This window comes from Mixophyes fleayi, chromosome 9 (genome assembly GCF_038048845.1).
Source record: "Mixophyes fleayi isolate aMixFle1 chromosome 9, aMixFle1.hap1, whole genome shotgun sequence".
NCBI lineage: Eukaryota > Metazoa > Chordata > Amphibia > Anura > Limnodynastidae > Mixophyes > Mixophyes fleayi.
In genome coordinates this window covers 19,160,330-19,184,453 of record NC_134410.1, presented here as the reverse complement: position 1 = coordinate 19,184,453, position 24,124 = coordinate 19,160,330, and the positions used below count along the sequence as shown (strand labels likewise).

The 24,124-nt window shown below is 38.4% G+C and overlaps 1 protein-coding gene across 1 annotated transcript; it reads right to left on the bottom strand.

Annotated features, from left to right (window-relative positions):
- Window positions 1-1,208: 1,208 nt before the first annotated feature.
- Window positions 1,209-2,153, bottom strand: LOC142101523 (4-galactosyl-N-acetylglucosaminide 3-alpha-L-fucosyltransferase FUT5-like). The gene has a single exon (XM_075185979.1). The coding sequence runs from the start codon at window positions 2,151-2,153 to the stop codon at window positions 1,209-1,211; it is 945 nt and encodes a 314-aa protein (XP_075042080.1).
- Window positions 2,154-24,124: the final 21,971 nt, after the last annotated feature.

Here is a 24,124-nt window from a genome sequence, read left to right as displayed (position 1 = left end):
CCAACTCGACACCTCCCTTCTGCACAAGATCTGCGTCTCTCTTCCACTCTCATCACATCCTCCCATTCTCGGTTACAGGACTTTTTTCGGGCTGTACCCACTTAGTGGAATTCCCTCCCTCACACAGTAAGACTTTCCTCTAGTCTCCAAACCTTCAAGTGGTCTCTGAAAACCCACCTCTTCAGACAAGCTTTTGATATTCTTCAACCACCATCTTAATCTCCCCTGTTACCACCCTCTACACAGCTAACACAAGACAACAACCCTCTGACCAACATTGGTACACACCAGCCCACTCAGTACTTTTACCTTTGCATTCTAGCTGGTCCAGTGTGCAATATGATGTAGCACATGCCCTTGTGTTTCAAACTCCCATTGTCCCATAGATTGTAAGCTTGCGAGCAGGGTTCTCTTACCTCTCTGCCTGTATGTATTTCCCAGTATTGTTTTATTAATGTTTGTTCCCAATTGTAAAGCGCTACGGGATTTGCTGGCGCTATATAAATAAATGTTGATGATGATGATGATGATGAAAGGAGAATGATGTCATGGATAATGGGATTTACCTTCCTCAACAATTCAAGACACCATAGATCAAACAGTGTGTCTGTATGAGTCATCACAAGCCCAAAACATTGACTCAAAGGATCTGCCATGTGCGTGTGCATTTCTCTGAAGTCTCTTCTTCTTAAGAAGTGACTGCAGTGTGTAGCACTATCTTGCATTCTCTAGTCTTTGGATAGGAGCTGTACTCCAGCCAGTAGAAACAGTGGTGTAACTACTGCCACTTCAGAGGGTGCCGATGCTGTGGAGCCAGGAGGTGAGGGGGCATGGCAATGCCCATTCACTCTTCTGAAGTCACTGCTCTGCTTTTCTGAGCTGGCATGGGAGCTGGCACATGAGCAGTAAAGTTTTTTTTCTGGCTTCACTGTGCATCTGCTAGCTCCTGCTCATGCTCAGAAAAACAGAGTGGGGGCCAGTGTGAAGAACCAGAGAAGTGTAAAAATGACACAGAACAGGCAAAGAGAGACAGTCACAAAATCGTAAGTTTACTTGAATCTGGTAAAAAAAATAGCATAAAACTATATCAAGCATATACAAGCCACTGTACTAGGCAATAAAAAAAAACTTTTTTGAGGTTAGAGACAACTGCCATTATCAGCCAAAAAGGTCGAACATTTAGTTATCTATACTTTCCAGCTTCAGAACTAAACATCTTCCAGATACCACTTTCTCAAACTATGAATGACCCGGTACCTTGGACTTTCTCTTATCTTCCTGCAAACTTTGCAGTACATATATGAAGGTACATTCCCATATTTTACACGGTATTTAGATCTCCAGTTGAAATACTTTCTGTATTTCACATCATCTTTGTCTAACTCAAGAAGGTAAGCAGCCAACTCCTTTGGGCTTGGGAAATCATCAACATGAATAAAGGCATCTCTAGGGACAAAAACTTCATAGTTCTTGCGAGTTGTCCCCAACACAACTGGCACCGCCCCTGATTCAAATGAATTTGACCATAATTTCTCAGTGATGTAATCCTTGTAATTCGAATTCTCAAAGGCCAAGTAGAATTTATACTGAGATATTGTTGAAAGGGTTTCATCGCGGCTTAATTTCATGTGTTTTGCCCCATAAACATCAATAGGAATGTGTTTCTTTAGCTCCTCATAATAAGCAATGCGACGGACACCAGGGTACCATTTACTAACTATCCAGGACACCAGCTTGGATTTTGTAGGAATGGTGAAGTTTTGAGGCTCTTTTAGTATTTCAAGGCGACCATATGGGCAGAAAATATCTGAATCCAGTCGGAACGTCATAGTCATGTTGATCAAATTGTCCAGCCTATCCAAGTTTTTAATAATCAATGGGGGCTCCCTATTGAACCACACCCAACGTTGGAAATGAGGTCTTGGCTGTTTGGGCAATAAGTTTATGTTGTGCATTATGGTTGGGAAATGTATGACGACAACATCAGCAGCACTATACAGACTCATATCATATGACAATTTGCATCCAGTGATGCCATAGTCTTTGTGGCAATTATCTAATGGAAAACGGTATATGCTAGGCCACTGCCAAAGCAGGACAAGTATCTCATTTTCTTCTTTTGCTGGGTATATTGTCTCCTTCTTTGTTTTCATGTTTTCGACCCCTCTTTCCAGCATAATCAACTTGTCTAGACATTTTGTGTTTCCTGATGTGATATCTACAAGTTTCCACATACAGGATATGAGGAACAAAGTAAGAAGAATAATAAATAAGATTAATTGCCTTTGCTTCAGTGACGTCAAGATCATCTTTTGTCTGCAAGGAAATTAGAAATGGTAATAGTTTATATCTGGAAATATATAGTGGATTTGCATAAAATATTGCATACAAGTGAAATATTTTTTGAATTTGAGCTATTGTGGAACCATAACAAGAGGATGTTGTTATTTTTTAAGTTTTATATGCATCCTTTTTGTTGTTTTTATAATTTAAAATTTGCTTATATTAGCACCATATTTAATAAATAAAGATCACGTAAAAACAATGTTATCTTACACTTATAATAATTATTTCTATTTTTTGCAATCTGGTGTATGCTTTAAAAATGGTAATATGATTCATGGCAGACTTATATGCAGTGGTTAAAGTAGGCTGGCTGGGCAGGGGGTAGTAGGGGGGCATTTGTCCCCTGGGCCGTTCCCATAGTGGGCTACTTTGGGCTGGGTCACAGAGCCACATGCGTTTTTTCCTTTTAAAATGTTCATTTTAGGCTGCGAAGTCGAGTCTTGGCCCCCTGGCTAAAATTTGCCAGCCATCCCCTGGCAGTTTGCGGTGGTTTGCCATACCACTACTTCTCCTACTGCCTTCATTGTAAAACTATCAAATTCCATTCACTTACTTTTTCCATACTGACACTTCTAAATTTTCACTTCACCCACTGCGGGTACTGATGTTTGTGTTGTCTCCTTTAATTTTTTTTTCTGCTGTTTTTTTTTCTAGCGTTTTCTGAAAAAGAGTGGAGGGGTTGGGCTTAGGCAGTCTATGCGGTCCCTGCATAGACTGTCAAGTCGCATACTAATAAATTGCGGCAGTGTCATTTATTCATAGAATATTGTACTACATCTTATAGTATAATATTCTATGAATGAATGATGCGGCTGCAGTAAGTACTATGCAATGTGACAGTCTATGCAGGGACTGCACAGGCTGCCCTTATCCATCTACATAAAGTGGTGGCTAGACCCCGTCAGAGTCCTTGTGATATCACCAGGTCGTGTGACTGCAGCAGTCACATGGTACACAGTGCTGGAGGCTGATGTTTGAAATCTTCCTGTTCCTGTACTGAGTTACTGATGGAGAAAAAGGTAAGAAGAAGGGGTGAAGGGGAGGGGGCATGTCTGTGTAAAGCATACTTGCCAACTTTCTAAAGTTGGCTTCCGGGAGCCTGCCAGGGGTGGTTGGCATGATGGGGGGCCGGGCTCCAAAATTTGCGGCGTTTTGGAGCTAATTCTGCCCACTTCTCTAGGAAGTGGGCAGATCCGGGAGATTGCCACACTCTCCCGGGAATCCGTGAGACTCACGCGAAATCCAGGAGTCTCCCGGGCATTCCAGGAGAGTTGGCAAGTATGGTGTAAAGCTTTCTGGCAGAAAACGTATGCGTTTGTAAAGCATGTGGGCAGAGGGGGGCATGTGTGAGTAATGTTGCTGGGCACAGGGGGGCATGTGTAAGTAAAGTATGTGGGCAGAGGGGGCATGGGTGTGTAAAGCATGTGGGCAGTGGGGGGCATATGTAAGTAAAGCTGCTGGGCATTTCTGTAATGACAGTGCTACAGGGCTCCGTCACTGGACTATGAGAGCCCTGTAGCACCAAATGTCTTGTTGCAATGCTTAACATGTGCTATCTGCAGTATATGTCAACTAAACGGAAGATATAATCTGTGTGTCATTTCAGGTGATTCAGGATATGGGTTTCCTCCTGGTTAATGACATCTCTCCTGCCCAGCAGAAATATATAATGAGGCACATATAACTACTAGCGGTGTAGTAGACTGTACCTTTAAAGACCAGGTTCAGATACCTTCATAAATTCAGTTATGGGCTTCCCTATGACCTTGCAAAGGTGGCTGATATTGTGGTTACTTGCTGCACAATTACTGCACAATCTGACTTTAAATCTAATTAGAAAATAAACTCTCTAACGAGCAGGGTCCTCCATAGCCTTTGTTTTCATGTCTGCATTTATTTTGTCTACCTTGTATGTCCGTGGTTTATGTATGTCCTGTTTTCCTTCCTGTATGGCACTGGGAAGCACTGTGGCACCTTACAAATCTATGATAATAATATTAAATCTGAATAAGTCGTTGTTTATTGCAGTACACAGCAAGGTAGCAGGGGTGCTCGTACAATCAGCTGATGTGGACAATACAGAGGTGAAGGCAGGTCAGGCAGCGAATATTTGCCAACATCTTTACATGTAAATGTTTGGTTTAGAAAAGTGTAATTATTACAAAACTGTAAATAGCCAATTACAAATCATAATAAAATCTTTGTCTTTCTTTATTTTAGAGCATTGTTCATATACTAATGTGGCCTCTAACTTTGCAACCCTTGACCTGCTATGTGTAATGTAATTTAGATTATAAGCTCTACTGAGACATTCCGTAACGAAAGTAACTAAAGTTATAGTATTGAACACAAATTCAAGGTATGTTGATGCAATATAGAGATATTAACAAACAAAAAAGTGTTATTGGTTGTCACGAACATGCTTCCAGCTGCCGTGACTTTGGGGTGTTTGCTATATGAGGTTGCATGATTCCAGCCCGCAGTCTCTCTTTACCTTTCAAACAGTTTATAGACCTACTGAATCGCCCCCAAACAGTGCTCACACCTCACACACTTCAGGTTTGCCACCACCTATTGAATACGGGCAATAGGACCCAATATACTGTGCCACACTGGCACACAAGGCTTCTAGCTATCCACAGACTAGCAAGACCCACACCAGCAAGCAAAGAGTTAACTATTCACACCTCCAGACTGTTACACAACTCTAAATGCAAGCACACAGAGCTTGTTAATCAGATGTATCAACAAATAGCACGCTGGCATTCTAAGGGTTAGATTGGCCGAGCTATATTCTTCTTAACAGGCTAATGGGTTCGTTAGGACGCAACATATTAAATTATAGATTTAATATACAACAGTACAGGGCATACAGATATAAAAAACAATAATGAATAAACGATTAATAGATTGACATAACAAGCAAAAGAGTTTTAAATAAAAAGGGTTGCATTCACAGTAGCACTTACATGAATTGCCTTCTCTGGCAAGAGAAATTGGCTTGGAAGATGGACAGCTTATCAATGTGAATTGATTTCTCAAAAAGTCTGAAAATTTGCTGTACCTGGTCTCAGCCTTTTAAAGGCACTTCCACACCTTTTTCTACCCCCAGGGGGTTGTGGCCTGTGGCACTTTTTCAATCACCATTTGCATGTTGTCTGATTTACTACTCAATTCTACCATGTGACCTAACTTTTCTGTGGAGCGTCACACAGACCCAATGTTATTATTAATAAATCCCTTATGACTTTGTCCATCTTTTGATACCAAACATGATGAAATTTGACAATGTGACATACCTTTTCCAAAGATATGTGATTTTAGCTGTTCCCGGATACCACCCGTACCTGTCATTCACAACCCTGGTGTGATTTCTGCTCCTTGGTATGGAGTGCCACCTGGATTTCCCAAAATATGAACTATGAAGACATTTTCCTTTGAAGCTCATATTTCTATATACCTGTATAGGCCTTCAAAACACTGCCTTGGGCTGCAAGGATGTCCAGCTGTGATCGGCCCCACAAAGTCTATTCAGGAGTCCAAAAACGAATTTGTGTCAGGATATATCTCACAGCAAGAGTTCTTTGAAGCTGCCATAGGTGACACTCCTGTCTTCTCACACTGGAATGTGCAAATAATCATACCACAGACATTCTGTCTTCACATTTTACACTTTAGTAGCTTAACTTATCAATGGAATCATTTGATATAACATATTTGCACTGTAATTATAATTTATCCCTTATCCCCCACAATTATGTGATGGGTTAACCCTTATAATTAACTGCAAGTTCTTAATGTTCACGACATTGGTCTCTTTAATTTTCTATTTACTGTGACCTCTTCCTCTGCCGTCCCAAGGTTGTACTCTGTGCCTTGGTGGATTAGTGGTGCCGAAAGTGGATGGTGTGCTGCCCATAATACTTTCAGTTGAAGTGAGTGTTTTTGCAGCTTCCCAAAAGTTGAGAAGATGCATTTTGGAAGCTTGAGTTGAGCTCCCTGACAACTGATGTCTCAGCATTTAATGCTGTTATCATCTTGGTCAAATTATTAGTGATGCTCTCTGTTGCATTATGTTGTGGACAATTGTATGTATGCATAGGTATAATCCAGCTCTTTCCATTTGTTGACTCATTTGGGTCAACTGTTGGCTTTGGGTTTGTGTTTGTGTGTTTCTAAAGTCTGCCACTGCAGCTGCCATGTCACTTGGAGGGTCGTTTGGTGGAGTTTCTTTTTAGATTTACTCACTTGCTACCTCTGATCTAAGGGTTGTTGTGTTGAGGGTGGTGGCCCTTGTCTTTATGAAGAACCTGTTGATTGAACCATGGGACAATTTATGAATTAGTGAAGTTTTTTAGCTATGTTTATACTGTAAAGTAAAAACATGTCAGACACGTAGCATATCCACTACTTACATTTGTCAGTCTGTTTGCATTGATTTGGACACATTGATTATGTTTTATTACTGTATTTAAAATAAATAATATATGTCTCTTGCAAATGCATAGCTATAATCACCTGCCTGTTGCTGTGTTTGAGACCCGTCACTGTCAGGCGCATAAATGTCCTCTTTGAGTTCAGGTGGCAGGATTTGTCTCAGCTCCTGCTTATGTATGATGTATTGCATCACCAGTGGTGGCCCACCATAGCTTTTTTTCTGCTAATTGGGGTCCTGGCTGCCTGGCTCGCCAATATTTGCTCATAACAGGGGATAATGTTCTGAGCACAGAGTTTTTTATGTAAAAAATACATATTACTTTCACATTTAGTTTTAGCAACCTGGCTAGGCTCATCTGCCCCTGACTCCTCTAAATCCTCCTAACTCCCCTCTCACCCTTCCTGTCCTAATTTCCTATCCTCCTCCTCCACATTCTCACCCTCTCTTTTCTCTCTCCATATCCTCTACATCCTCCGCAACACAGAAAACATTTAACACAAAGAAAAAAATACAAAAAAACAGTACACAAACAACGCTGACACTCACACCATACTCATTAAGAAAAAACAATGATAAAACAGCACACAATAAGGATAACAGACAAACAAGGAACAAGATCACAAAATGGGACATTTCAACTGTACACATAGCCAACTAACTCACAAACACCCTTCTCCTATCACCTAGCTCTTTAGACCCCTTACAAAGCTGATGAGGAAGTGGCCAGGCTTTTGTAGAGCTTCTGAGATTAAAATCCCATGGTTTTAACGATCAATGGTAAATCGCCAATGACTATGACAGCAATTTAGTACAAAATTGCTGATGACTTTGTGTAAACCACCCCTACACATCATTACACATTGCCAGGGGTTTTAATTTTCAGCATCCAAACTACTGGATAATGAATCCTCTGGAATGCAGGTGACGGAATTGGGAGGTGACGTTTGGTGGTTTCAAACCCGCTAAATTAACCTCTGCTTTGTGTTAAATGCCATAAACATTTCAGACATTTAGTGTCCCTGGCAGGATCATCATGGTGCTCTCACTATTAAAACTTGGTTTAGAACTATATCTGCCTGGAGACCAGATAGTTCATAATTAATGATTAAAAATTAAAATCTAATTGTCCCATGCCTTCTTCCAATATTTGTTAATTGATCACTGCATTACCACTTCTTATATATATTTATTCTTTTTTTAATTTAACATTATCATTTTTTTATCTTTTACTTATCATTTATTTTGTATCTTCATAATATTCCAGTGTTAAATGTCTATTTTTTCACTTTTGAATGTAATTTGTTTTGCAAATGGATACATTTATGTGTCAACCTCTACTTTATTCATTTCCCTCTTCCCTTTTCTTTTCTGTACTTTATCCTACCTCTGAAAATTTGTTTCAAATTTCATAAAAATATCCTTTAAAAAAATAGAAATAAATGCATTTACAAAGAAACAAAAGCTTCTTGGTAAATTCCCTCCTTTTTTGCAATGGCCACTAGATGTCAGTAAAATACAATTAATAACTATGAAAGTAATTCTAGATCAGGTCTTAAAGTGGTATTGAAGTATTATCCTCTAAAATCTAAAAGCATTCATATAAATATCTTCCAAGAATTAGTGGTTGAGGACTTATGTAATCATGAATATCGAAACCCTTCTATTATAAACCTAACCAAAAAGGAATCTGAAGCCTTGAAAAGTCTCGAAAACAACAAGGATGTAGTGATTTGACAGGCCGATAAAGGTGGGGTCCTAGTTATTTTAAATAGAATAGATTATGTAAAGGAGGCTGAGAGGTTGCTATGAGGTGCATCCTAATATTTACCGTTGAATAATGATCCCACTTCTGATTACGTGTCCCGTCTAAGAGAGGTTCTAATAAAGGGATTATATGATGACATCATTACAATGCGGCGCTGCGGAAACCTTGTGGCGCCTAACAAATAAATGATAATAAATGATAATAATTACAAAAGATGAATTTCCGGTTGTAATGCTAAATAATCCCATCATTCCAATCTTCTATAATTTTCCCTGGTCAACACCCCAGCAGTTCAATTATAACCGGAATAGAATCCCTCACGTCCCACTTTTCAGAGTAGGTGGACATTTTTTTGAGGAAGTATGTAACCAACTTAAGGTCATATTTGAAAGACACGACTAGTGTACTACAAATTTTTATAGATTTTAAATCAAGCAGAGACTATTTGTGGGCAACCATCGATGTACATCTATACATCTATTGAACATCAAATAGGCATTAAGACCTGTAGACAATTTTTGAATTCAGACCCCACTCTCACAGAAAAACATAGATAATTAATTTGTGAACTTATATTTTTTATCTTAACTCGTAATTATTTGACAGTTTTTACCTCCAGATATGCGGAACTGCTATGGGGACAATTTTTACACCCAGCTTCGCTAATTTGTTTATTTGAAGCTGGGAACACAGGTATAAATACAATTCAAACCCCTTTAATGAGCACACAATATTGTACAAGAGATACATTAATGACATAATAATAGTGTGGAAAGGAGATGTTGCATCTCTCTATAGATTTCTGAAATATATTGGCAACAATGATTATAATTTGAAATTTATGGTCAAGTATGACTACTCAGAAATTGAGTACCTTGATCTGATGACGAATGGAGATAAAGCCACTAAAAGCTTCTTTTTTTTTTAAAGCACTAGACACTAATAGTTATCTACATTTTAAAATTGGCCACACCAAGAAATGGAAAACTAATATCCTCTTTTCCCAATTCCATAGAATCAGGAGGAATTGCAGTAAAGATACACAATGTAAGGAACAATTATCTACATATGCAGACAGATTCAGAAAAAGGGATATCCAGAAAGTTTGATATCTGAAGCTATCCATAAGGTTGATGGCATAAGTAGAACAGAAGTATTAACATATACATAAAGAGAACAAAAAGGATGGCAATTCATTTATTGCACAATACAATAGTGGGGAAAAGGGAAATTCTGAAAAGAGACCTCGTGTTAACACACATTCTGCCGGAAAAGCCAGTCATTATTTTTGAAAAAAATCTCAGCCTTAAGGATATGTTGGCCCTGAGTATGTTAAGAGAGGAGAAAACACATTCCTACATTTAAAAGGAAGTTTACAAACCCAATAAAGAAATCTTTAAAACATTTTAATAACAGTAAGGAGTACATAATAAAACAACTTATAAATGTCCTCACCACCTCAGTAATTTTTTTATTGGAATGTACGTGTTTACACAAATATATAGGCAAAACAAAAAGTACATTGAAACTTCAAATCCAAGTACACGTGAATAACATAAGAAATAAAATAGAAAGTCATTTTGTATCAAAACACTTTATTGATAAACATAATTCAGATCCTCAACTCTTAAATTTCAAAGCCATTGCTCATAGGCTCCAGAGGGGGTGATTTACAGAAAAAACTGTCACAAAGAGAAATGTGCTGGTTATACGAATGAAGAACTCTGTCTCCCCGAGGACTAAATGAGGGATATGAAATTGCTCCATTTTTATGAATTTTATGATATTTATGTTTTTATGATTAACTATTTATTTATTGTAAAGTGATTTTTATATAAATGGATATATGTAGTACATTGTTAATTTCCTATGTACTCAGAGAAGTAACAGGGGATAAGAATTGACTCATAAATTGATTATCCACACCATTCTAATCTTAATTATAATGCTTATGGATGACGAGGGGATGAACCAAAATATTTTTAGTCAAATCTTTAATCAATGACATTTTTCATCAATGACATTTTAGTATTATAATGTTTGAAATAAAGAGGTTTTGTACAATATTATACATAATCACCTTTTATCTCTGGAATCCACCTGCTCACCTTAACTGGTTTTCATAGGTACAATTAGTTATTATATGTTAGCCTGATGATATAATTGCTGTATACTTATTATATTGATGAATTTTATGATTTATATATGTAATATGCTTCTTTATTACTATGTAATTTTATTCATATTATAAATTTTTATACTTAATTTTTGTACTTCTTTGTTGTCCTTTTGTTTGCTGCTACCTTCTATTAATTCCCTTCTAGTACCAATCTTCATTATATATTTAAAAATGCAGGATTATTATATGAATATCGCTACTTAATAGTCCTTATATGTAAACCTATTCTTCTCTTAAGTAACATAGATGTCAGGATACAAGCGCACCACAAGAAGGGGTGCACATGTGCAATTTGGAATACAAGTGGGGTCCAACACACATGCGCAAAATGGCATCCGCCATTACGAGTATGCATGCGCAAAATGGAGCCCGCCGTTACGAGCGCCCAGGCGCAAAATGGCGCTGCACAATATATCTAATTCTTCTGACACAGACATATTACTTTTCTCCAGATGAAGTCAATGTTATTAGGTGAAACTCGTAGAGGCAGCGATAATATCTGAACTTTGAGCCTTTGAATGTGTATTCCTGGTTTTTCAGCTGTGTAGCGGCTATGGTTGGGATTAACCAAGGAGGGTCTGACATCTAAAACCTGACACACACTGGACTTGGAAAACATCCTTAATATCACAGATAAACCTTTACGTACCTTTAAATTGTGAGTGTATCTATTGTATGTTTTTTCCGATTAATTTTTTTTTTTTAAATACCCCACCATATGGTTCCTACATCTGTTTGCACCTGCGGTATCCCGTGCTACTAAAGTAGTACAGCAGCATCCAGTACCCATACAGATAAGCGCAATCTTTATTGACATCTGTTATGCCTACACACTATAGGTGGGGAGTGGTTTGCACCTCTGTATCGCAAAAATGATAATACACAGTCATGAACATAGAGAGCTTACAGTTATTTATAAGTGTTAACCCATCATATAATTGTGGGGAATAAGGCCTAAATCATAGCTGCAGTGAAAATATGATACATCTTTTTTTTTACTTTTTCTTTGCAGCAGCAGATAATACCAATACAGGTCATTTCGCACCTTTAAATATTTATAACAGAAGTTACAAAAGAATAAATGCCTCCTTCACAGTGTAGCATAATTCAGATATTAGCTAGGAGCTAAAGACCTAGCGAACATAAATAGCATTGAAGATCATGCCAACACAGTAGAGACCATGTAAGGTTGGGGATATATAAAGATTACAAAAGACTGCTGCATCTTTTTTGTTTTGATAGGGAAATGAAAGGAAAGGGAGGGGGGGGGGAGTCTTCAATGTGGATGTGGGTCCCTGCACATAGACCCTAAGTATCTAGATAAAATGAGCTCCGAGGTGCCATCCACTCTGTCTGGTCCCAAGTCTTCAGCCTTTGTCTGCCTCCATTCCAGAAGCATTGTCTACTTCCGTGAGGGCCCTGTCCCTCCAGTCAATTCGAGAGGGGGAGCTGCCCTTGCAGTGTGTTTCAGAGGGGGTGCTGCACTTGCTGTCCGTTCCAGAGGGGGCACTGCCCTTGGAGTACATTCCAGAGAGGGTGCTGACCCTCCAGTCATCTCCAGAGAGGGTCCTGTCCCTCCAGTCATCTCCAGAGAAAGTCCTGTCCCTCCAGTCATCTCCAGAGAGGGTCCTGTCCCTCCAGTCATCTCCAGAGAAAGTCCTGTCCCTCCAGTCATCTCCAGAGAGGGTCCTGTCCCTCCAGTCATCTCCAGAGAAAGTCCTGTCCCTCCAGTCATCTCCAGAGAGGGTCCTGTCCCTCCAGTCGGCTCCAGAGAGGGTCCTGTCCCTCCAGTCAGCTCCAGAGAGGGTCCTGTCCCTCCAGTCGGCTCCAGAGAGGGTCCTCAAGCAGCAGCCACGTTGCAACAGCCAGTTGGTGGGTCCGGAAAACAAATCTATAGCAAGAAGGAGAAAGCAGGGTACCTGATAGTGTAATATTTCTGGACCAATTCCTAAAAAGTGGTGGTAGAATATATGCGTACCAAATAATCTCTCTTCATCTGGCGTATCAATATTGTGATCCCCACACTTTCACTCAGGTTGTCTTCAAGGGCTCCAAATCATATATAATGGAATATGAAAACATATGGAAACCAACAATAGTTTAATACAATTTACTTTGAGTAATTCCCCATACACCAAACACCCAGTGGTTGGGCTTAAACATAGCAGATATAAAATACATATTATGCTGTAGTCTTTCCTGGGTTTCACTGTGCCTCTTGTATTCCTTGATACCTCAGACCAAGACAATGAAAACCCTATAGTGTTGTATCTTCATTCAACAACACTTTAATCAAAGATCACATAAGTTAATGCGTTCACAAGATAATAAAAAGCATGTGCTTATCTGAAATCACTCGTGTACTGTGCCTGTTGTTATATCCATATCAGAGTAAAGCAAGTTCAATGTAGTAAATCGCAGTTTCAGAGTCTAGAGTTTCACCCAATAAATGTAGATAGTAGAAATATGAATATTAACTCTCAACGCGTTTTGTTTTGTTATATGTAAGACTTTCTCATGAGATCATATACCAAGTACATAGCGCTCTTCTTCTATTATACAACGTCCCTTTGCGCATGCACATTGAACTTTCAATCGTACCCTGTCCTAGTGGACATCGGACTTGTATTGTAAGACTCTATCCCTTATTAGGAACCTGCGTTTGTTTTAGCGGTGGCCAATTATTAAATCATCTTGCCAGTATAGCCTTTATGTTCATTCAAAAATGACAGGTTACTTCTTTCTTTAAAATAATTAGTTATTTTAACCATTCATTTCTGATGCTAAGGGGGGTATTCAATTGTTAGCGTTAACGGAAAAAAAACAAGCGCTCAAAAAATCTTAGCGTTAATACGGTAATTACTCGCGGAATTTCAGCTCGAAATTCTGCGAGTAAACTACCGTATTAACGCTTTTCTCGTGCAATATTTCCCTTAACGCTAACAATTGAATACCCCCCTAAGTATCAATAATAGATGTATAGATAGATAGATAGATATAATACATGGTATAAAACATACCTATAGGGTATACTAAAATACATATGTATAAACAAATAAATACATTTATATATATATGTATGTATATATATATATATATATATATATATATACACCAATCAGCCACAACATTTAAACACCCGCCTAACATTCTGTAGGTCCCCCTCGCTCCGCCAAAATAACTCTGATCCATCAAGGCATGGACTCCACAAGATCTCTGAAGGTGTCCTATGGTATCTGTCACCAAGATGATAGCAGCAGATTCTTTAAGTTCTGTAAGTTGCGAGGTAGGACCTCCTTGGCTTGGTCTTATTTTTCCAACATATCCTACAGATGTTCGATCGGATTGAAATCTGGGGAATCTGGAGCCCAAGACAACACTTTGAACTCCTTCTCGTTGTCAGACCATTCCAGAACAATTTTTGCAGTGTGGCATGGTGCATTATCCTGCTGAAAGAGGCCACTGCCTTCAGTGAATACCATTGCCATGTAGAGGTGTACTTGGACAGGTTGTACATGTCAAAGCAACATCCACTTGAATGCCAGGACCCAAGGTTTCCCAGCACAACATTGCCCAGAGCATCAAACTGTCTCTGCTGGCTTACTTTCTTCCCATAGTGCATCCTGGTGCCATCTGCTCCCCAGGTAAATGATACACATGCACCCGGTCATCCATGATGTAAAAAAAATGTCAGACCAGACACCTTTTTTCATTGCTCAATGGTCCAGTACTGGTGCTCATGTGCCCATTGTAGATGCTTCTGGCAGTGGACAGGGGTTAGCTTTGACCAGTCTCCAGCTATGCAGCCCCATACATAGCAAACTGTGATCTGACACCCTTTAGCATAGCCAGCATTATTTTTTTCAGCAATTCGTGCTTCAGTAGCTCTTCTGTGGGACTGGACTAGACAGGCTAGCCTTCGCTTCCCATGTGAGTCAATATAAATATTTATATATATATATATATATATATATATATATATATGTATGTATATAGTTTGTACTACAAACATCAATAATCACCGATGAGCACTATATGCTAAATATACATCTCATAATGGAAAATTTATGAAATATATAATTACTTTATTAATATCATTGCTGCTAAATATCAGACATGATGAAATCCACCTTTCACATCAACCACGTTGGTTGCATTTTAAATTGCTAATAGAAAATGTTTTATCATTCTTAACATTTAATTTGGTTATTTCTTTCTACTACTATTTAGATTGTTTTTATATTTTGCTGCAACTTATTGTATCAACAGTTCTGGTAACAATGATTCTATTATCTTAGAAAATTGAAGTAAAAGTTAGATTTTATCCAATCCAACATGACTCTTTCTCTTCTATTATGCATGCAAGCAAACACCAAATCACTACAATTAAGTTTACCAGCAACATTTATATATATAAATGGTAATTAGATCCATGAAAAAAAACAAAGTTTACATTCATTGACATATCAGAAGATCACGCCCATGCATTAAAAGTGCAGAAACTTGATCTCTGTTTCTAATACAATGTCAATAACACTGATCTGTTCAAAATGATCTCTTTGTGGCATTATCAAGATAACCTATATGTATGTTTCTAAAAATCTAACCATGTGTGAAACATAACGAATTATGATTCAAGCTCCACAGTTGTTTCACAAGTTTAATCTACCCTGGGTCTTTTGTAAGTGAATGTAGTTATATAGATAGTAAGATTGAAAAATGACGCAGGGTCATCGAGATTATAAACTCCAATTGCTTTGATCCAGAAGAAGGCAAATTAAAATCACCAGTGTGACTGCTGCCAATTTAGCCTCACAGGGGGAGGGGGGTGGGAATTCTTTTCTACTACAAAATGGCAAATTCTCTGGAACACTCACCCCCCCCCATAATATCTACTAATTATAGCTACAGTTACAAGGTCTTGGTAGAAAAATGCATGAATATTATAAATTATGTATAAATATTATAAATTATAAGTTAATTTCTTATGACAGTAAAACACATAGACACAGACGATCTGCATTCCCATGGCCAACTTATTCCTTCGTAACTTATAGTTTCACACCATCCAAAACTGTAAAGAATATATTACAATAAGATAATTATCACAAACAGGCTCATTTCTTACCTTTGTCGCTTAACTATTGCGAGTGAATAAATAAAATTATTTTCCTAAACATCTACTTTTTTATGTATCAGTTTCTCAGTTTAAAGTACTCCCACTCCTAGGGGTGGACACAGTTATTATGCTGCCTAGAGAATTTAATTAAAGATGAATGAAACTCCCACTGCTTACTTCATTGAATGATTTACAAGGGGACTTTGACTGACTTTATTGGCCCACGGTGTCATGCATACACTTTATTGGCTCATTGAAAAAACACTCCAAGGGCATACACCCTTAAAATATCTTTATTTGACAGAAGAAGATATACTACTATTATAAAAATGGTGATAAATGAATGCAATATAATGTTAAAAGCTGACACAGTTATATTTATATTGTATACTGTATATATTGTAAATAATTGTATAAACGTCTATAAATCACGTATAAGCAGTGAGCTGGTTTAAAGATACATTTTGTGACTCCCTGCAATGTGGCAAAGTTTTATAAGGCACAGGCCCTGTTCCAGGTACTTGGCCAATGCCATTTGTGTATGATAATACTGAAGGCCCATCTACGTCTGTCATTCACTGGCATCGAAATTGACACCATAGCAGGTTGCTATTGCCTTCCAATGGACAAGGTGGCGACTTTGAAGGAGCTTATTTTGCAGTGAGGCATTCAAATAAAATATTCCTTAGGCAGATCCAATAGGTGTTAGGGTCCTTTAATTTTGCTTCTTGCATTATTCATATGGATAAAGTTTTTTGCCGGAAATTGCAGAGGGGGACTGCCGGTGTGACTGACGCCCATGTGTGTATTCGGTGATCACAAAAAATTTGGGAGACCTTGTTGATTTGGGTGCGTTTCCTTGATGGTTTTAAAGGGGTCCGCATATGCCTGGGACCTGTTGTGTCCGGGCCTGACCTCCGGCTGTACACACACACAGACACACACACACACACACACAAACACAAGGGGTTCTAGGGGTTTCGTGGCCTAGCTCGATAAGGCATGGTGCATGGAACCATGGCTCTCAAAATGGGTTTCTTCAAGCATTGTTGTTAATCTCTTACTGCTACAGATTTTTACCTTTATGGTAGCTATGGAGCTCTGGGCTCCTCACTTACGGGCCATGACACCATTTTCTGTTGTGACAATTTAATGGTTGTCCAGTCCATCAATGAGTAAAGTGCCACTACTTCCCCTGCAATTTGGCTTATTAGACATTTAATCTTGCGCTGCCTTGAACATAACAATGTGTTTCAGGCTAAGCACGTCTTGGATATCGAGAATGCTTTGGCTGATGCACTTTTCCACTTTAAATGAGTGAAATTCAGGAACCCTGCTCCTCATGCTGACCTTAATGGTACCCCTTGTCTTTCTCACATTTGGCAGATTATCAAGCCGACATAGTGATATTTGCAGAGACTTCTTGGCAGGACTGGGTTAAATTTTCAGCCAGTAAAGGTTGCCGACACCCGAATCAGCGGCACAGCATGCTGGACTTTGTTTGGCATAAATATAAAATAGTTAAAAGTTATGTTTTAATTTTGAATCCATATGTACCGAATATCAGTTAATACAGTGAGCTCCAGTGCACCTAATCTTCTTTTTTTGTTCTTTCCTAGTTCAATTCTAAATATAAAATAGATCAGTATCTTTCATTGTCTAACTTGCACAAATCAGATACAAGTTAATTGTTATTTGGTTGGTGTAATTTGGTGCACATTTACACAATGTTACCAAATGAGCCCTAGTATAGCAAACTATTATTTTGGGCATGCTCACTTTCTTTAAATTTTGGGCCTCATGCCTTTGACCAATCATAGTGAATCATCTCTGTTATGGCAAAAAAAAAATCTGTTTTGCTTCAGTTAAGTACATTATTGCTTTTACTCAGTTGCTCATTGAAAATCCCAGTAAGAAAGTAAAAGGAACAAGATCATACTTCTGAGAGTACACCGATTAGCATGCAGGGTTTCAATCTGTGCTCGAACAAAACCACACAATATACATGTGGGTTGCATTAGAATTTTTTTTCAGTGTGTGCACAGCACTCACATTTCAAGTGAAACTTCTTTGCTTTTTGTAGCTTTCACTTCTCAACTATACTCACCAAGGTCCAGGTCAATGGCATTACTTAACTGTTGTTCCCACCAGGGCCACCATCAGGGGGGTACAGGGGGTACTGTTGTACCGGGCCCTGGCTCACCAGGGGGCCCGGTACAACAGCGCAACACAAACTTACCTGGGGGCCCGCTGTCTCTTGCAATCTGCTGGTCTCCGCTATTCTGATGTCTTCAGCCTGGCTGTCACCGTGACAGCCAGGCACCAGAATGCGATCGCAGGGGTGGAGGAATCATTCCCCTGTGATCATGTGATCTGCCTGTGACAGCCAGATCACATGATCGCAGGGGTCATTCCCCTGCGATCGCATTCTGGTGCCTGGCTGTCATGGTGACAGCCAGGCTGAAGACATCAGCGCAGAGTAGCGGAGTCCAGCGGTCTGCAAGACAGCGGCCCCCAGGTAAGTTTGTGTTGCGCTGTTGCTCATCATGGTGGGGCGCTCACCAGGAGGGCCCATACTGGGCCACATTATTTCTGATGGCGGCCCTGGTTCCCACCAACATTGAAGGTGCTGTCTTACCCATCAACACCAAGTATCAAGTCTTACCCACTAAAACTGAAGGTGCTATCTTACCCACAAACACTGAGGGTGCTTGCTAGCCTACCCACCAACCTTGAAGATGTTGCCTTGCCCGCTTACACTAAGGGTGCATTTCTACCCGCTAACATCAAGGCTAATGACTTACTCAAGGACAATGAGTGTGCTGTGTTGCCCATCAACTATTAAAGGGTGTTGCTGTCCCACCCACTATCACTTGAAGTATATATCTTACTCAGCCACAGAACCAATGCTGGGTATGTGACGTGAAGATCTCTGTTCCCTTACCCTGACTTCATTGCTGGGCTCTGCATCATAACATGCTTCAGTATCCTCACCATATGCCTTAAGACACTTATGCATAGACCCATTCTTCTGGTCCAAGCCACGAGGTTGCTATTACAGAGTTTAGTAGCTGGGGTGCAGCCAGTCCTGAACCATGATCATGTCTAGCAGTCTGGTCCTTCCTTTACCAGGGGCATGCAGGACACAGTGCTGAGTGTCCTCCGTCTTGTGACTCACCCAAACATATCTGCCTTTCCGTTCAAACATTCACGGGCTGTTGGGAGGTGGGGAGAGAGCACAGGGATCTCATTCGGGGAGGAATTTAACCAATATGTGAGTATCTATCAACACAACAGTTCAGAGAACGGGGAAAGTGCATTTAAGGAGCAGGGATATCCTGACTAGATTTAAAAAAAAGCGATGACAGAGGTTAATAAAATAGGAGTTCGATATTAAAGAACTCAAAGGAAGATAGTGAGGTACAAAATAATAAGGTAAAAAAGAATTGTTGTAATAAGGATGAAAATTTATTGGTGTTTGTGGGTCAGTATAAAGGATATTCCAAGTGGCTAAAACTGTCATTGAGAAAAGACTTAACTTAATACAATGAAGTTTTGAAATCATTTGTGAGGGATGATACAAAGATAGTGTTTAGAAGAGGAGCCGCATTGTAAAACAATTGGTTCCAAGTTTTTAGGAAATGGTCGAGGAAGATAATACATCCTAATTGAATAAACATATTAGGCTGTTTGAAAAGCCAAATCGCTTCTTTAAATGTACAGAAATAAATTTATAACATGTGGGTTTGTTATGAATAAAAGAAAGTATTTTGAATCATTTGTATCCAATAAAAGATTTGAAATGAAGGAATATATTAATTCTCAATATAGGTATGCCTTAATAGTATCCAAAAAGGATAAAAAATGGGAGCTTCCGTGAGACTTCAATGCAAAATTGTAAATAAATCAAATGAATTCTCAAAACAAAATAAATTATTAAAAAAGCCACTTTAGAATAGACTTGGTACTGGTGACTGCAAACTTGTATATGGGTCTGTTTGAAGAACAATACATTTGGAATAGTGGGTATAAGGCGAACCCCGTGCTTTATATAAGGTATTCCTCCACCCAATTTGTTAAGCACCTTAACACTAACACTTTTGGTTTGAAATTTACAAGTTCTTTTAATAAGTATGCTATTAAATTCCTGGCTATTGCCCTATCAGTAGAGGAGGGATGTATAGTTACACAAACGTACCAAAAATGTCAAAAGTTGTCATTTGAACAGTTAGAAGAACAATATTCCAAAAGGACAGCTCCTCAGGTTACGGAGGAACTGTGCCTCAGATGAGACTTTTTTTTTGACAGGCGATTCCCTACTCAATTCCTTTTTAGATCAAGGCTACCAACAATCATTTTTGGATAAAGCATTTTTGGAAGTGAAAGAAATAAAAAGAGAAACACTATTAGTTAAAAAAACAGAAAGCTAATAGTAAAAAAGAAGATATACTAGCTATCAAGGAACATGTTATGTTTATTAGTCAATATAATTCTTACTCTAAGCGTATTAAATATATTATAATAATGAATTTTTCAATCCTCGAAGATGATAAAATTCTGATGACCTCATCCCACAAAGATCCCAAAGTGATTTTTAAAAGGGCTGCTACATTAAAAAATAGGCTGGTGCCAAGCCATTATAAAAATATTGAGTATTAATAAGTATTAAGTATTAATAAGAATGCTATGTACCAATCAATAAAAACTAATTGGCTCTCCAGTAAACCTATGTTTTTTTTTTAAATGTGGTAAGAAATATTGTATAACATGTACATTTGTTCAAAATATAAAAACAATCTTTCGTTCTACCACAACAATAAAGAATTATGAAATTGGGGATCTCATTTATTGCCATTCCAAATTTGTGATCTACTTATTGGAATGTAAATGTGGTGCCCGATATGTAGGCAGGACCAGAAGAACCTTGAATGTGAGATTCCTGGAACACAGGAGAAATATTTTAAAAGGTGACTGTACACATAACTTAGCACGACATTTTATAAAAAACCATAACAGCTCCCTAGAGGGGCTTCAAGTGACTAGAATAGAGCATATTAAATCAAGAGGTGGAGACAGATTTGTTTCCCTCTGTAAGAGGGCAGCATTTTGTTTTTATTTTCCTTAGATTCTATGCACCCAAAGGGGTTTAATGATTATGTAGAACTAAATGTATTTTAAGATAAATGGTGACTTATGATTTTTGAATAGATGTTGAATATCTACTGTTTATGGGAGTAAAAGAAATTCCACTCTTTTTCTCCTTCTTTTCTTCTTTAAGTTTATTATAGTGTACTTTAAATACATCTATTATTATTATAGAGGAGAGATGTATTATGCTATATGATGTTTAGCATTTCATATGAATATTAGATTAACAGTTGACAATTATATTCCTATATTTGTTTAAAAAAATGAGCCATTTATAACAAATCCAACAAATGACGTAGTGGGTTAGTGAAAGGTTTAGAAATCATATCCCAAATAGGAAATGCTTATTTGAAGGATTGTTTTGTATATTTTTTATTTTATTTTTTTTAAGTTTTATATTACTTATTTATTAAGGTTTGTGAACCTATATGGTAATAATTTCTCAGCCACATTTACCACCACATATTACATTGTTTAATTGGTATGTTAAATTTGATCGTCACAGGAGAGAGTTAATCATCTAGTTTTTGATTGGATGTAATGTGTTTAAAAGGAAATCCAGCTTTGGCAACACTATCTCTGATGAAATCACAGTGTTTGTGAAGAAATGTGTAAGATTGCCTGCAATTAGGACCAATGTGCACTTTAGATTCTGGATTTAATGAGGAGAAACACCAACATCTGAAGGAGTGGATCCAGTATTTTATCTTTTTTCCACTTGGGAACAGAAATCTACTGTGAGTAAATATACTGCTGTACTTTGGAGACTGTGTGCAAATGATCAAGAATGAACGGAGGTGTCTGTAGCCGATGGAGAGAACAACTGCCGACAAAGCTGTGCCCAGCTCTATATACATACCTCTCCCTAAGGACCAGATGAAGGACCAGATGGAGGAGCACAGATCTGAAGGTAAATCATGTCAATGTGTACTCATGAATTGCCAGACTGATCGAACTTTCAGTCGTAGGTTCAATTGTTTGAGATAACACGTCGGTCGGAAAATTCTTCAGGGTGTACCCAGCCTTACTATTTTTTTTGCTTTACTTTGCTTAATGAATCAGGCGCAAGATGTTTTGCTTATAACCCAGTGAGTAAGAGTGTAGCATCGAAACTGACTCATGAGACCAAGGAGGACAGAGTACTGGTTATAATCCCACCATTAATATAGGGGATCCAGCGGGACGGTTGGACTCTATATCCCTAAAGTGTGAGCATTGGAAATGACAAATTTGTTCAAGGAGGGCAGTGTTCTGTCCAGGATTACATCATCGTTATAGGAGAATGAGCGGGACTTGTGAGTTCTATGCCCCTAAAGTGTGAATTATTGTGAGGTCTGCCAGAAGAGTCTCTAAGAGCACAAACTGTCGATATATCAAAGCTAACCACAAATTATTTGAACAGCTGATTCTAATGACCAGTGGGGTGAGCATGAATAATATTCTTAATAAAAGAGGTTATAAGATATTTCACTACATATAAGAACTGCCTAATGGGCATTGTTTGGGACTGTGAACTCTTCTTGAGTGTTTATTGAAAGAATTTAGACTAATTGAATTGATAACAGGAACACTTCATACCTCTTTCTGGTTGCAAAAACATTTAGATCTAAGTATCTTTAATGGACAAGGTTGTTTCTTTTTTGATTTATTCCGTCTGTTTCCATAGTCATCTCGTAATTAAGAGCATAAGGAATATTAATAGCAAACATTAGGCTAATAGAGCTAGAAACCTATGTTTGTTTCTCCTATATACAGCTATATATTATGATCCGTTTTATTATTGAGAAAGAAGGAATTATGAAAATATAGATGAGTGCACCATCTACTTCTACTGTAGAAGATTGCTGAAGGGTTTGAAATTGAATGTGTTAATTGCTTTATATGATTATTTTATATATATTTGTATATTTTTAAGATATTGACTTCATGGGTACGTTGAAAGCATATACTTATATATGCAAATGATAAAATACAAATAGCATTTCCTCTGCATGTAACCTTACAAGTTGCTGTCCTAAATAATCCTTGAGTTGGTTGGGATTACAGTAAATTCTCCTACTTTTTTACTCTATTACAGAGTCCCAAATTATGAATGTAATGCAATATCGCTTTATTTAATTTCTGGCACCTTGATTTTGGTGCACAATCTTTAAGCCATATGCTGTGTGCTTCAACTACTGAAACAATAAAAACTTATGTAATTTTGTCATCATCATCATCATAAGCGTTTATTTGTAAGGTGTCATGAGGCTTTGCAGTGCTGGACAACCAGAGTTACAAATCATACAAAATACTAATAGTCTGGCTAGATGTGTTATGGTGTTCCATAGGTGGGGAGCAGAACAGGAAAAATCTTGGATTCAGTGGTGAGAGGTGGTTCAAGGAGGTGGAGAGGCCTAGGTCAGATGCACTTTGCAAGAGGAGTTGGTCGGGCTGTCAAGGTGAGGGTAAGATGTTTGAATTGAATTCTAGAGGGAATAAGGGAGACAGTCCTGGGACTTGCATAATGGAGTAGCAAGAGAGAAAGATAAGTCTCATCGCACTATATTAGGATGGATTGTAGAGGGGAAAAAAGGTGAGAGAAAGGCCAGGTAATATGATATTGCAGTATACAAGGTAGAGATAGCAAAAGAATGGATAAAGGTTTTAGCAATGACTTGAGTGAGAAAGAAGTATATACTGGCAATGCTTCAAGGGAGAAGATGATAAGACTGCACATGGGACTGCCCCAGGCCCATTCTGTCATTGTTTTAAGAGGACCACCGGGACTACCGAGGAATGGACATAACCAAGATTGCTATTTCCCAGCAATCACCAGGAATATAGGATTGGGTGGTTAGCTATTGTTCTTAAACAGGACCAGGTGTTGTGTTCTATTCTGGGCACTTCCTATAAAGACACTAAGGAAAAGAAGCTGGGAGCAGCTGGAGCCCCTCTGACATCACAAATGACTAGAAGGGGTTAAAACAAGGAGTGACTGGCTATTACCCACCATCACCAAGGCATTAATTACATCGAAATCCCAATGTTCTTCTCTAGGACTGAGTCAGACATTGTGGCATGAAAACTGCATTGGCGAACTCAAATTGACCCTAAGACATGACTACTCTCTTTTATAACCCCTCATTG